General features: G+C 36.0%; 2 protein-coding genes across 2 annotated transcripts; both read right to left on the bottom strand.

Annotated features, from left to right (window-relative positions):
- Nucleotides 1-369: 369 nt before the first annotated feature.
- Nucleotides 370-4466, bottom strand: LOC121989237 (plasmodesmata-located protein 6-like). Its single transcript, XM_042543150.1, has 3 exons — nucleotides 3609-4466; nucleotides 910-1014; nucleotides 370-620 (listed from the first exon to the last, which is right to left on the bottom strand). Exons 1-3 carry the CDS (start codon nucleotides 4387-4389, stop codon nucleotides 610-612), a joined length of 897 nt encoding a protein of 298 aa, XP_042399084.1. The 5' UTR covers nucleotides 4390-4466; the 3' UTR covers nucleotides 370-609.
- A 4845-nt stretch (nucleotides 4467-9311) lies between these two features.
- LOC121989236 (1-aminocyclopropane-1-carboxylate oxidase homolog 3-like) lies at nucleotides 9312-14740 on the bottom strand. The gene is made up of 2 exons (XM_042543149.1): nucleotides 13904-14740; nucleotides 9312-9730 (listed from the first exon to the last, which is right to left on the bottom strand). The coding sequence occupies exons 1-2, from the start codon at nucleotides 14729-14731 to the stop codon at nucleotides 9476-9478; spliced, it is 1083 nt and encodes a 360-aa protein (XP_042399083.1). The 5' UTR covers nucleotides 14732-14740; the 3' UTR covers nucleotides 9312-9475.
- Nucleotides 14741-15776: the final 1036 nt, after the last annotated feature.

Below are 15776 nucleotides of genomic sequence, written 5' to 3'. Positions count from 1 at the left end.
CCTGTACCAGGACTGACCGTGATAAAAAAAAAAAAAAAAAAATTAAAACGTTGAGTCTGGGTTTTCAGTCCGGCCTCATAAAAATTTTTATCAGTCGAATAAATTGAAAAGTATCTTGTAGTATCTTGTAATTCCAAGTCCCATTTGGAGGAAGGACTGACCGTCATAAAGTTACAACGCGGACAATAATTTATACATGGTCTTCTCCTCACAGTTGGTTGGCTTTCTAAAACAACTATGATTCCTTTAAGATTTTAAATTCGCTAGCTTACAAGTAGCACACCTTAAACAATCAATTAAACTCACCCACCACCCACTCCGTGTCACCAATCAAATAACCAATAATCTTTTTTCTCAAAATAATAATAATAATAATAATAATAATAATTTTATTAGAAAGATGAAGCCACAGTGTGGATAGTTTATTGAATTAATTTGTACATGGTCTTTCTCCATAATTTCTCCCATTTTGTCAACTCTAGGTTCATGATTCCTCTTCCCCACTTCTGCCAACTCCTTAGCCACTCTAATCTTTTAGCAATTTGTCACAAAATGAACTATCTCATAAAAAAGCCGAAAGAAAGTAAACCTAGGCCACCACATCTTTAATCAATCTTTTCCTGCAAATTATTCAAGAACAACTTTAAGTTGAAGTGCATGGTATTTTGGTATAAAATAAAAATGAAAATTTCATTTCAATTACCAAGTCTATCTTCTTCTTTAAAAAGGGTTTAAAAGGGGCCAAATGATTAATTTCCATCAAAATAATCATATTAATAATTAAAGAGTTTAAAAGCTATTTTGATAATTCAACAGGAGGTAAAATTTTAAAAAGCAAAATAATGATTTTTTTTCTTCTTTTTTCTTCCAAAATAAAAAGGAGATTGAAGAGGGGGATAGAGAGCAGACCATAGTTTCCAGCTTTTCTGAGGAAGGTGAGAAACATGATAAGGAGAGCAACACCTGCTATGAGACCAATCACAATTGCTGCTGTTTTCCCAGTTTCATCATCATCTAGTAATTGGAGAAAACAAAGAAGAAAGTGTGAAAAATAGAAAAAAAAAATTAGAAGAGCAATTAATGATAAACCAGTCTCATTCTACAATTGTTTAGTACAGTAGCAAACAAATTAGATCTAGAGGACTTTCACATAAAAGTCAAATAAAAAATACTTCACATTCAAAATGGTACTCTATGATCAAGAAAACTAAAACCTAGTAATTGATCCCCAGTTCTAAAGTGTTGGACCGGTTTTCAACTGGCACAATGATGGGACATTTATCTAATACAAAAGCAAATCATTGGAGGAAAGAAATTTATGAGTCAGCACTTTTGTCCTTTTCAATGTTTTTTCTACGCCTTTAGCTGTCCTATCACATAGGAACAAGATTATGATCCTTGAGTAATAAATATCCTTTTAGAAAAAGCTAATGTAAACGGAAATCGAGGGGAGCAAACAATGTCACACTCCAAGGGTCTTTGAATATGCAAGGTTTGAAGACATTTAACCTAATTGTCCAATACTTTGGACCCACTATAATTAGTAGAATAAGCCATTTGTCATAGTCCTTAAATTCATAGAAGAAATATAGCTAAGCCTTTATTTCAGGCTAAGTAAAGTTCGACAACTTGGACTGAATCTCTCTGCTTTAGATTGGTTGGCGGATGGGATGTGTCAAACAATCAACAAAAACTGATTTGATCGACTAACTTATCACAAAACTATAGGAATTGACTAATTTTTAGAGGGTCCAAAGAAAATGACTAGACCAAAAAAAAGACAGTCTAAAGGATCAGTTTTACAAAACTGGAGTAGTTTTGCTATATGATTTGAAATGTGAAGATGTCTTAATTTCACATAATGAATACCAAAATGAAAAGGGCAAAAAAGGTTTATGATATCCTCTCAGAATAGAAAGAAATCATAATAAATTGTTTTCTTCATGTGGAGAAGCTTCTTGTAAACTTGTAGTCCAACAACTGTTCTTGGCTAGAGCATTAACATAATGCAAACAATGAACTTTGAAATCATGGAACCAGGAAAACTGTTCTTGACTAGGACAGTAACAAATGGAAGACCAAGATGAGTCTAATAGCGTCGGAAAAAAAATGCAATTTAAGACTTTAAAGTCAAGAAACCAGTAAAGTAAAGACTGCAACTGTAATTCCTTCAACGGTCTTCAAGTATATATGACTAAACTTCAAGAAAAGGAAGAGCAAGGTGGCTTTAATCATGGTGAAAATTGCAATTTGTGAACTTTGAAATTAAGAAATCGGAATAATTACAATTGTAACCCATTAAATGGCCTTCAATTATATGTGGACTTGTCATAAAGGCTCAAGCAACTTAGCAACCTATGAGCTACGCTGCTTTGGAAAAGATAGGCATTTATGACCAAAAGAAAGGTCTTTAACTATGCAATAAATTTTATAACTGAACAAAAGAAGGTTTTGGATAGAAATTAAGGAGGGCAATGAATAGAGTTATTAGCATTTAGGATAAGTTCAGTGACTACTTAAGTTTCCAACTAGAATTGTCTGGATTAGTGCTGCACCAAAGAAGAAACTGACTACTCAAACTTTATCTTATGACATAAAATTTAGGAGTAAATTCAAATGCTACAGAACTGTTGAACTACCAAATCCCAACTAGTTAGTTCTTTTTTCTTTTAGGTAACCAACTAGTTAGTCCTTTGTATCAAGGAAACTTGGTACTGATAAATTATCTCATGAATTATTTTAAACTTGATATATATAAGAAATGATGGATGACTAAATGAATTGATAACTCAACTAAACATATCCAATCATATACTCAAAATGTAAAATTGAAAAGGAAAATCATGAACCAAGATAATGCTTCCAATAACATACTCATCATCCAACCAAACTTGAGGTCAGAATTCATCACAGCATCATATATATAATAAAGCGCCACAGGAGGAAGCAAGTATATAATAATACGAATGACAAAAGTTTAGCCTACCTTCTTTTCAAAATACCCTAAAAAATTTTTAATTCATTAAAATACCCTTTACTATTGCTAAACTGCACATTCACATTATTACTTTATTTTAAAAAAAAATAACATGACACGTGATTATTTAATTAAATAATTTAAAAGTGTTAATAATTAGAAAATTAAATAATAAAAGTTTAATTTTTTAAATGGTATTTTGACAATTTTAAATTTTGAAAAAAAATAGAAGGTCAGGGGATTTTTTTTTCTTCCAAATTTTATTTTGTAAATTGTTACTATATTTTAACAACAAGAACAAGAAAAAGATCTTCATGGATTGTAGTACTATTGAAATTTCTATAATTTTAGTAAATTCTAGTCACTTTATTAGTAGATACTTCGATAATGTCACAATAACTCCACGTATAATCATATTAAGTCGATATTATGATGCTTGATAAATTAAATAAGTATGAATTATAAATTAAGAAAGTTGTTAATGTGAATCATGAGTTAAAAGTAAAATATGGGGTAAATTTAATTTTACTCTGCAATTAAAAGGAAAACAGAGAAATAATAAAATTTGAAATTCTAAAACGATGCGAGTCGATTGTACAGCCACCGCCGCTGAGCTGAGAGACGAGCTTACCGTCATCGTCGTGGTGGTGATCCGGGTCGTCGTGGTGGTGGTCCGCGTCGTCGTTATAGGCTCCGTTGCCGGTGTACCAGAACCGAGCGTAGCACTTGCCGAGGTAGGCGTCGCCGGAGACGGCGTACCCGCAGGCGGCCCTGAGCTGCCCTACCGCCGCCGCCACGCAGTCGTCGCACTCGCTCGCGCTCTGGTCGCCAACGCACTGCGCCACCGCCTGGACATACCCGGCGGCGCCGACCCTGTACCCGCCGGCTCCGCCGTTGCCTCCGCCGCCGGTCAGGGCGGAAAGAGCTGCGTCTCGGATACCGATCTGGTCGGGTCCGTACCCGCCTCCCCCAGCGGCGCCGCACTTCTTGTAGAGGACGCTGGTGTCGGGCTCCCCGACGAAGGAATCGTTACCGTAGCGGAGGAAGCAGCCGGCGAGCTGGACGGCGGCGCCGGCAGCGAAGGGGCAGAGAGAGGAAATACTGGAGACAGCCGATCGGACGCAATCGGCGCAATTGGAGGGCTGGAGGTCGCCGCGGCACTGGAAGAGGCCGAAGGAAGGGAAGGAGGCGGAGGCGGCGGTGGATGTGAGGTTAGAGTAGGGAGTGGAGGAGGAAGCTGAGACGAGGGAGGAGAGGAGAGAGTCTACGTTGATCTGGGAGGGGGATCCGGGGGCGTAGCGGGTCTCGGAGCAACCGGCGTAGATGTAGGCATTGGCGGAGTCATCGGCCGCCGTCGGAGATGCGATGGAGGCGGCTAAGAGGAGGAGGAAGAAGAAGAAGAGGTTGTTCATTTCGAGCTCGTGAGGTGTTTGTGGAAACTACTCTGAGAGAGAGAGAGAAGAAACAAGTGTTGCTTTTCCGTTGAAGGGAGAAGAAGAAGTTGCTCCAAGGTCAGTGTGTTTATATCAGAGAACTCACTTCTTTTTTCAAAATCACCCTCATACTTTTGGAATTACCAAAAGGCAATGCTTTTGTTGAAGGAAGAAGAAGCCGGTTATACAACAGGACATTTCACTTTGCCCCTGCATTTTATCAAAATAACTCGGTCTTAACTATCACAAGGTGCAGATTTGTGGAGGCGAGAAATATTTCACTTTGATAGCTCATTTTATCTCCTTTACAAACATAACTCGTAAATATTAAAAATTATAATATTTACAAATATTGATCTTAAGGGGCAAAAGAGAAAAAATGTTACCGGTGAATATTCTCTGACAATAAGAAGAGAATGGAAGAGGTTAAGGAATATTTCTTTGTTGGCAAAATTCTATATATGTCCTTACAAGTATGACTAATATATTTCATATATATTGTATTACCATTTTAAAATTTAATTTTTTTCAATACTCTGATTTATCATTTTAAAGTCTTGCATTGTACATGCCACAAAAATATCTCTTATATAACGTTTTAAAAATGTGAGACATTGAAATTATACTTTATTTTAAACTTTTTAATCCAAATGATTGAATCAATTTGACTAATAAATCAATTTATTAATGTATGATTTAATGCCACAAAGTTACCATCTCAAAGAGTGTCACTATGATAAGTAATATCATATTTGTATAATGCAAGTGGAGGTTAGTGAATTGTTAAGCAATTTTTTGTGTCAATATTTTGAAGGTCGCGATCTAAACACGTAAAAACAAATTTAAAAATATCATTCATAATTTTCAAAATGCCTCTCAATATTTATTAATTGCTTTAAAAGCTTTTAAATTTTGATTAATGTCCATTAAGATATTTATTTTATTGTTAAAATAATTTTTCTTGATAAATAAATGAGTAATTTAGATGACAATTTTGAAAAGTAAAATAAATATTTTATTTTTAGATAGAGAACATATTCATGCAAAAGATGAAAAACTTAGGAGTACTATTCAATGTTGGGAGATTTTTTTTTTTTTTGAGAAAGCTAAACGTTAATTATATTATATAGAATAAATTTTTTAAAAGATAATTTATTAGTAAATAAGTTAACATGCGCCACCTGTTTATATATTTAGTCAGATGTTAATTACGTGTTGAACTAATAAAAAAATGTTGAATCGTTACATCAACGGTCCCTTAAAGTTGATCCTATGAATATAAAGGAAGGGAGATAAATATAGATACATAGCTAAATGCACATGGTCGAGACGTTAACTCCAGACAATGATATCCCAGGGATCGAACCCTGGACCTCTCGGACACAAAATCATGCGCCCCAACTGTATTACGCCCTGAGGACAATTACGTGTTGGACTAATTGTTCTATTAATTGTGCCTCAATCCAATTTAAAAATTTTAAATCATTATATATTTTTTAAATTAAAAAATATGCATGGGACAAAAATAGTAATTATTAGATAATGAAGAATTATAGATAAATTAATCACCTAATTATAGGTTAACAATGACCGCATTCAACTTGATGTCAACAATTATCTGTCATAACTAATTCATAATTTATCCATATTCATGGATTATTATAGATAATCGTAACCTTGTGCGATTAAATTAACAATAGATAATTAAACAGCTAATTATGGATAAACCAATGATGTCATTCATGAAGTCAACTAACCCAAGCAATCATGCATCACAAGGATCCAAATGAATGCATGAACTCTCTCACAAACTAAATAAAATTGCTAATGTGATAGTTTTCTCTTTGTGAAGTGTGGCAATTATGAGGACAACATAATTTTATAAAAATCCACCAACTTGATGATAATTGAATAAATAATTAGAAAAAGGAAATGTTATATGTCATGCCTCAACCACTCCACGCATGTGTATACATTTACAAATACGACCTAAATTAGAGAAGAAATTAACAACTGTAATGCAACAATGGCATGCCACATGTTAAAAAAAAAATCATGTGGTGACATGTCAGATTAGAAATTAGAATTATGTTCTCTATCTTTTGAATGCCCTTAAAGTGTAAGGCAGAAAATTAAGGAAGTGAGATAAATAAATAAGAAAAAATATGATTCAGTTTTAACTTAATTCGAAGTCTGTGTGACTTTTATTTTAAGATTCAGATTTTGTAGATCTATCGATAAATAATCTATTAAATTTTTTTCCGAAATCATTAGAAGAGTAATCTAATATAAGGTCGGAGAAGTGTAACACACTACAATTCTCTATTTGTGGAAAAGTAAGTACAGTAATTAACTTTTTATCAAACACTTGTTTGTAGTTGATCGGCTCGAGCTCGGTATTTGGATAGTTTCTTGGCGACAGTCGGATGTAGTAGAGTCACAGCAGGACAGCAACAGCAAGCCGGAACAGTCGAAAACTCAATTGGACGCGTAGAAGCTCGTATGAAAATTGATATTGAAGCCTTGGGCGAAACATCTTTTTATTGAGCATGGAAGACACCTTCCATAGCCTTGAAAGAGGCTCCAATGTGAGAAATCTAATCCCAAACCATCCGTTCCTTATCTACGACGAGGTCTAAATGTTATCCTGCATAAGACATCTTAGGTACTATAGAAGGCGCCTTCCATGAATAGTGTGAAGACGTCTTCCAATGCTTAAAGGCATCTAAGACACTATTCACCTGAGATTTTTTGTGCTCCTTTTGCCCTTCAAAAAGTATTAGTCCAATAATCTGCACAACAAGTGTTAGCACAGTAATAATAATAAGTAATAATTAGACTCTGTTTTCCTGAGAGCAGGATCTAGTCAAGATCTCAATTCAAGTTTTCGAAGTGGACATAAATTAGATCGACACCTACTATCCCTTCGAACGGAGACGTGTCCTCACTTAGTCAATCTCCTCCAGTGACTTACCTCTACTTACAGTTACCAGGTGTAGAGATACCTTCCGGAATCAAACATCCGGACTTCAGGAATCAAACATGTAGACCTACCGAAATCGCACATCTGGTCTTCTCCAATCGGGAATCACACATCCCGACCTATCGAAATTGCACATCCGATTTTCTCCAATCGAGAATCGCACAGCTCGACCCTTGCCAGAATCTCACGTCTGGACTTCAACCTGTCGGGAATCGGACATCCCAACTTGCCAGAATCATACATCCGGTCTTCAACTAATTAGGAATCAAACATCCTGACTAGAATTTAGTCAACCCTGTACACTCGATAATAAGATTAGACTATGACAACACCTAACTTAACTCACTTGTCATTTATCAAAATCTAAATTAAACCGTTAGTATCCTTTCTAATAAACACAACACAAGTCAACACATAATGCAAGTTACACAATTATTCAACCATATACAAGGAAGAATAGGACTGCTAAAAAAGTGCATCCTCCTTCCTCGTTTGTCAAACTTTCCAAGATTCTTCTCCATTGAGGCCACCCCTCAAATAGTCAACAGAACACAAAATGAGACGTTGAACATGACGTTATCAGGCAAAGAAAACGGAAACTTCAAACCATGCTCAAGTATATATTTGAATATTTTATTATTCTATTTTATTCTCTCTTTTTTTAAAAACATTTGCATAAAATGTTGGGATAAATCAATTGCTCCCCATAAAGAAAAGCTGATATCTTACGTGATTAGTCTCCCTAGCCATTGCCTTGGCATCTCTTTCAGCAAGTGGCGGTGGCACAAGCCACATATCATCCATTGTTTCATGTACTCCTGTTTCATAAAGGCTTTAGAAGGAGACACATCTACACAGCAAAAAGAAAGAGATAGGTTGAAGAAGTGTCTCACTCAACTTGGCTTCGCATTAGTTATTGCACTTTGTCTTCAGTTCCACGTAAGCCTTCAGCACAAGACACCACATCTCTGACTGTCAATCTTTCACTAATCCTTCTTCCTTTTTATGAGCTTGAATCCTGTCTGTGAAATATATATACAATTGTGAAGAACTCTTTTCTGCAATGATTTTAGAAGCGTTTGAGACCATTAGATGAACTTCAGGAATACAATCCAAAGAGACAGTGTAGACACCAGCATATCCATGGCTTATCAAGCAACTCTAACCTAATGGCACCGCATCCCGATTGAGCAACACACTTTCATATCGAAGCTAATTTCCTGTCAATTAAATTAGATCTCGAGCAAGACCTTTTAGAAGCTGTATGGTCCTCGGACCCCTCCATTACATTTAAACGCCAGCCCTGTCAGCCAAGTCAAGTTCGCTTGCATCTCGGACCAAACCAAAACCACAATCTTGGGTCCTCCTGCCAAGAACCAACCCTATTTCAGCCAAAACTGAGATAGATCAAGTAGCACAGACCACTGAATGAACTCAGATGACTTTTTACCAACATTATCGTCCAAGCCTAATTAATTGGCTTGGAAGGAGTAATTTTTTATCTGTTGAGTCCTAACCATGACAGATATAGTAAAAGAGAGCTATGACCTTAGAGAATATTAAGCAGGACTTTGGATGCCCAGTGAATGAAAAAGATTGACAATGAATGCCCTCCAACATCGATCAACTTCATTGTTTGATGTCGACCTGCAAGAAAAGCAACCACAACTTATTTAGGATTCTATATATATTTGTAAAATAATAAAATAAAAACTCACGGCAGAAATAGAGAAGGTTCTGCAAACTGTCATTCACAACTTCACAAGCCATAGCTTGCAACATCAGCATGTCTTGCTTTTTTTTTTCATCAATTGCATTTGTGATATGTCATTTTCGAGGAAGAACTGGATCAATTTTAGCAGCTTTTTTTCAAGCAACAGAAAAATGAAAGAAGAAAGTTACAAATGGATTCTCGATCTGAACAATCGCAATCATTATTTCTGAATTCAATAAACATACAGATATCAGGCTATAACTTGAAATTGGCCACTGAAGAAGGTCTCAGTGAACTATGACATGGTGAAGCCTATACATTGAGGTGATTTATTTGCTGATACAATCTGAATAGTTACAACAATCCGTCTAAAACTTGAAATGGTCAACCAATCTTCTACTGAGTAGTTGTTTACTGAAGAAGGTCCCCATGAATTCTTCATAGGTGAAGTTTCTATAGTGAGGAGGCTTATCGGCCGACACTAGTTCAGGTAAAGGTCCATAAAATTTTGAGTCCCCACGATCTCCTGGGTTGAAGAAGGTTGCAACCGAGACCCTGGGTTTTTGATTTGAATTAGCTAACACCCTGTGCTCCACACTCTTGTATTCATTATTGGACATGATCTGTGCCAAAAAAAAAACACAAAAATATATAAGAAACTTGGGTAATTAAGGTTAAAATTGCAAGGACAAAGGTTCTGGAAGAAAAGGAGGAATGCACATAATGTATTTTGGTTGAACATGCAATTAGAGGCATAAATAGATTCTATGATATCTAGACGTCTATTTCAAAATGATGTGAAAATGAAGCTGCTTAAGAGTAGACAATCTGCGTTCAAATCCTGAAAATAATGGGAAGAAAAGACATCATCATTGTCAATCATTAAACTGCGTTTCTACCAACTATTTAGGGTTGAATATGCAAAGACTATTTGACTAATAATATTCAAATTTGAGAGAAAGTGCCTATCATAAAGAAGTTGCCACTGAATTTGGAATAACAGTTAGCATCGAACTGTGATTCCATATACAAAAGGAATAGTAATTCCTTAATATAGGAAAACAATTCCATATTTATTCCATTCTTTAATAATATATATTCTCACGCAACTCTCCAAACAAATACATATTGTGAATTTGAGTCAGATGGCCCTGTTTGACCTGTTGAGTTGGGCGAATCCCATCAAGTAGGTCAAGTTAGGCACACTGAACTGGCCGCCGAGCTAGATAGGCCAAGCAGGTTGAGTAGGCTAAGTGAGCAGACAGGACATGAAGTCAAACAAACTTATTATGCTGGATGATGGTTTGATTGGGTTACACGTTCGAATGAGTTGAGTGACTAGATCTTGCCAAACTGACCCAGTGGAGGATTGATTAGATCCACCAAAAGCAAGCAAGTAGACAGAAGAGCTGGTATCAAGTGGGGGTGGGTCAAGCGAATTAAGCAGGTTAATCAGGCCACAAGGCTAGTTGAACGAGATGGACAGTGCATAGAAAGATGGAAGTCCATTAGTTTCCGACATCATTATATCATGCTCATTCTACAATATGAGGAACTGAACACCAAAGATTGAAAAAATGTATTCGCACCAAGAGTGGAACAGAAAATTCAGTTTCAGCCCTCTAATCTCAATGCATAGATGGAAGCGAATGATACATAAATCAGGAAGAAGCAAAATAAAAATACCCTAGAAAAATTAAGACTAGTTATTTTAGTCCTTCACTTATTAGGAAAACAAAATGAACAGCCAACTCAGCAAATTTAAACAAATACATATCTATGAGGCCTCTCAATTCAACTGATATGTGCTAAATTGCAGTTAATCTTGTATTTGTTGCAGAGTCATCGTTTGCCCATATGATTCCTAGTGCCAAGGACTGAGTTGTTTTGATAATAAATGTAGCTGCCTAATTCAGGTCTTTCTTTGCATAGACAACTATAGAGTGGGCCTCTTTTTTCCTTGAGAAAGTCTTATTTCGGAGAAAACTTAGTTATGCAAAGATCAGATAACCTGGGCTTGATCAGCATTGTAATGAAATTCTTTATCTTCACGAAACGCACCAGTTCTTAATCCAATTTTCCAGGGAAAAAAAAATATAAGCATGTAGGTTTGCCCTATCACAGTGGGTTACAGCAGACTTGAAGTAGATAAAGAGTACAACAACAACAACAATAACAACAACAACAACAAACAACCAAGCCTTTTCCCACTAGGTGGGGTCGGCTGTATGGATCCTTTTACGTCATTGAGCTCTATCTCCTATTATATCATCATTTATATTTAAATAAATTTTATCTTGTTTGATTGTTACTAACCAAGTCTTTTTTGATCTTCCTCTTCCTCGTTTGATATGCATGTTTATCATAATTTCACATCGCCTAACTGGAGCATTTATTGGTCATCTAAGTACATGTCCGTACCATCTTAAACGTGTCTCTCGGAGTTTTTTCTCAATAGACGCAATTCCGAATTTCTCTCTAATGCTCTCATTTCTTATTTAGTCCATTCTCGTATGTCCATACATCCACCTTAACATCTTCATCCCTGCAACTCTCATCTTTTGCTCATGTGCTCGAGTCATAACCCAACATTCAGCTCCATATAACATAGCAGGTCTAACTGCGGTTTTATAGAACTTACCTAAGTTTAAAAGGTACTTTACGGTCACATAAAACACTCAACACTCCCCTTCATTTCACCTATCCTGCTTGTATTATATGTAAGACATCTCTCTCAATCCCTCCATCGTTTTATAAAAATGATTCTAAATATTTAAATCTCTTGGTTCCGGGCAACTCGTCCTCTCCTATCTAAACAATTGTTTCATTACTTCTAATATTGCTAAACTTAAATTTCATATATTATGTCTTTAATCTACTAAGCTTAAAACCTTTCCCTTCTAGTGTTTCCCTCCAAGATTCTAGTTTAGCATTTACTCCTTCACATGTTGCATCTACCAAAATAATATCATCCGCAAACAACATGCACCACGGTACTGTGTCTTGAATGTGCGCAGTGAGTTCGTCTATAATTAGTGTAAAAAGATAGGGACTTAGAGCTGATCCTTAATATAACCCTATCTTTATTGGAAATGCTTCAGTTACTCCGCCTGAAGTCTTTACTCTGGTCGTTACATCCTCATACATATCCTTAATTAGTTCAATATATGTTACGCTAACACCTCTCTTTTCTAAAATTCTCCATATAATTTCTCTTGTGACTCTATCATAAGCTTTTTCTAAGTCAATGAATACCATGTATAGATCTTGTTTTTGCTCCCAATAATTTTCAATTAATTGTCTAAGAAGATGTATAGCTACTATTGTCGACCTTCCAGGCATGAACCCAAATTGATTTTCTGTCACTGTGGTCTCCTTCCTTAATCTTTTTTCTATTACTTTTTCTCAAAGTTTCATAGTATGACTCATTAGTTTAAGAGCTATGATATTCATAAGGAAAATTCTTAAGGATAGACACATAAATGATGGGACCCACCATTTCACTTTTTGTGGGTCCCATCATTTATGTGTTTATCCTTAAGAATTTTCCTTAAGAATATCATTTCTCTTAGTTTAATACCCCTATAGTTTGCACAATTTTATACATCTCCCTTCTTATATAAGGGAACTAAAGTACTTATCCTCCATTGATCAGACATTTTTTTCGCTTTCAATATCATGTTAAATAATTTTGTAAGTCATTCAATACCTTATTTCCCTAAGCACTTCCATACCTCTATCGGAATATCATCTGGTCCAACGACTTTTCCATTGTGCATCTCATTTAAAGTTTGTTTTACTTCTGAAGTTTGAATTCTACGATAAAAATTAAAATTTCTATGCTCATTTGACCTACTTAAATTACCTAAGTTAAGTTGGTCACCTAAACCTTCATTAAAAAGTTGATTAAAATACCTCTTCCACCGCTCTTTTATTTTTCCATCGTTTACTAATACCCTATTACATTTATCTTTAATACATTTTATTTGGCTAAGATCTCTTATTTTCCTTTCTCTCACTTTGGCTATTCTATAAATATTTCTTTCCCCTTCTTTTGTATCCAATTTTTGATATAATCGTTCAAAAGTTTCATTTTTTGCTTCACTCACTACTTTCTTGGCTATTGTGTATTTTCTTAAGTTTTCCTCGTTCTTACAAATATATACTTTCTTATAAGCTATTCGTTTTTCCTTCACTTTCTCTTGTACTTTCTCATTCCACCACCAAGATTCTTTACTTAGTGGTGCATGTCCCTTTGACTCACCAAGTACACTCTTAGCTACTATTTTCAACTTTGATATCATCTTATCCCATGTTGTATTAGAGTCATCGTATATTTCACTTAATGCTTGTACTTCTACCTTCTCCTTAAATATATTTTGCTTCCCATCCTTTAACTTCCACCACTTAATTCTAGGAATCGTATATATTTTCTTTCTATTAATACTATGTTTGAGGCATATATCCAACACTACTAACCTAGAGTAAGTCTCTAAATATAAAACTCTCAGTAATTGCAGATTCTCATGCTCCCAAAGCAAGCAATAATTTCATGGATACTTTGTCAAAATCGACATTGGTTGTTTGGGTCTCCCTAATTCTGCTTTATCAATCGTCCCAATTAACTTGTCTAAAGTGTATTTAAGCAAGTATGTCTTATCTTTCAACAATCAAAGAAGTTCATAAAAATGCTCATTTTATCCAAACAGACATCAAGATCTCTATTTGATCGGCAATTTCTTGAAGTTAGAATCAATGTCTGCATGCGCCTTACTGCTGATAAGAGGACTGCTTACCTGCAGGAGATCACCGACGTTGATGACGAGCGCCCCCGGAACCGGCTGCACATCCACCCACACGGACTCCCCTCCCTCCAAATCCCGCTTTACCTGCAGCCCACCGATGTCGTCCTGCAACAGCACGGTGAGAACACCTGGGTCTGTGTGCTCCGCGATTCCCGTCGTCATCTCTGGCTCCGGGCACGGCGGGTAGTAGTGGCACACCATAACTCTCCCCTCGAGGCAAGTTGCCTCCTCTAGCGATCCCGCATCAACCCCCAATCCCTCCGCCAAAAGCCCCATCAACACCCGCCCCACCGTCACCACGTGCTCGTCCCACTCTAGCAGCTCCGCCCGGCACACCGGCGGGATCCGCTCCGGGTCGGGCCGGGTCGGCCCCATGACCATCTGGAGGGTATCTCGCCAGCTGGCGGCGGTGGATCGGTAAAGATCTACGTTTGAGGAGTAGTTGACGCCAGTTTTCGTGGAGCGGGAGTAGAAGGCGGAGCGGACGGAAGGAGGTAGCTCGTGGAAGGATCGGACGGCGGAGAGGGTGCGACTAAGGAGAGAGAGGGGGATTCCATGATTGACGACCTGGAAGAAGCCAAAATCGCGGGAGGCCGCGGTGGCGAGGGCGACGGCGGAGGATCGGGGGACGGAGAGATCGATGATGGGGACGGAGAGGATGGGGGAGGACAAGGGGGAGTGGCGGAGGCGGGGGATGGGGTGGCGGAAGATGGCGGGCAGGGCGGTAACCCCATATTCAACGAGGCCGCGGACGCCGGTCTTGGCCTCGTCGAACTCCTTGAGCGCCGCAGCGCGGTCGAAGCTTTCGGGGCTCGCCATTACGATTACGGCAACGGCAAAAAGTGAAACCTTTATTTATATTTAAGAAATAATTTAATTTTTTATATAAAATATCTTAATTTTAATATTAAAAATCAAATTATTTATTTATTTATTTATTATGAAATATTTTAATATATTTTTTTTAAAAAAAATCTTAAAAATATTAAAGTGGTTAATTTATTTTATTTGATTTAAAATAGTTAATTTATCATATTTATTATAAATAAAGAAAAAGTCATCTTCGAGAAGTGGGAATTATAAATTATAAATTGGTTTTTTTATATTTAACAATAGGGATATAAAAATTTATAAAGCTTATAATGTCATCTCTGAAACAAAATTTTAACTATCCAATATAAATTAGTAGTGTTTGATATAAAACTTAAGTATAGTATCAATAGAATATATATATATATATATATATATCTTACTATTTTATTAAAAATCTTTCCTCTTTACTAACTAATTTTTGTGAAACCTAAAATGAATTTACGTTATTGTCCTTTTTCTACTCATTTTAAAAATAATTCCAAGATTTATTAGTAATTTCACAAGTGAAACAATCATTGATCTAGAGTTCGAGACTCAGCTGCGGCGTATTATTATGAATTTTTCTCATCATTAATTTTCTCTTGTTGTTTTATATAAAAAAAAATATAGTTCTCTTTAGTCCCACATCTTAGAATTGACAACACTAGGATCAAAGAAGTTTCTATAAATATTTTAGGCCAACGATGTTAAAAAATATACTTTTCTTAGTTTTTTTACTAAGATAAGTATAATATTAAATTAAATATTTGTTGTTGGGATTCTCTAGCGTCACTATTGTATGGGTCTGACTAATTCTTGGTTTATAAGGGTGACACTAAAAAATCCAAATAATTCGGATTTTCAAAGACCCAAATAATTTATATATTATTATATTACACACGCAACACAATCACACTAGTATATATAAAAGATTCCTAAAATTAAGTGATAAAGTTAAAAGAATAAAAAACAAAACATATTTAAGAATAAGATATAAAGAGTACTAGTATTA

This window comes from Zingiber officinale, chromosome 6B, assembly GCF_018446385.1.
Source record: "Zingiber officinale cultivar Zhangliang chromosome 6B, Zo_v1.1, whole genome shotgun sequence".
NCBI lineage: Eukaryota > Viridiplantae > Streptophyta > Magnoliopsida > Zingiberales > Zingiberaceae > Zingiber > Zingiber officinale.
Note: the sequence above shows the minus strand (reverse complement) of the source record. Positions and strands in the feature narration are given on the sequence as shown.

What these genes read in the sequence shown, in the direction of transcription:
- LOC121989237 (XM_042543150.1), bottom strand. Translation starts at nt 4,389, where the DNA reads ATGAACAACCTCTTCTTCTTCTTCCTCCTCCTCTTAGCCGCCTCCATC. An exon ending in TCACCACCACGACGATGACG is followed by an intron (nt 1,015 to 3,608) that starts GTAAGCTCGTCT and finishes TCCAATTACTAG; the next exon opens with ATGATGATGAAACTGGGAAA.
- LOC121989236 (XM_042543149.1), bottom strand. Translation starts at nt 14,731, where the DNA reads ATGGCGAGCCCCGAAAGCTTCGACCGCGCTGCGGCGCTCAAGGAGTTC. An exon ending in ACGTCGGTGATCTCCTGCAG is followed by an intron (nt 9,731 to 13,903) that starts GTAAGCAGTCCT and finishes TTTTTGGCACAG; the next exon opens with ATCATGTCCAATAATGAATA.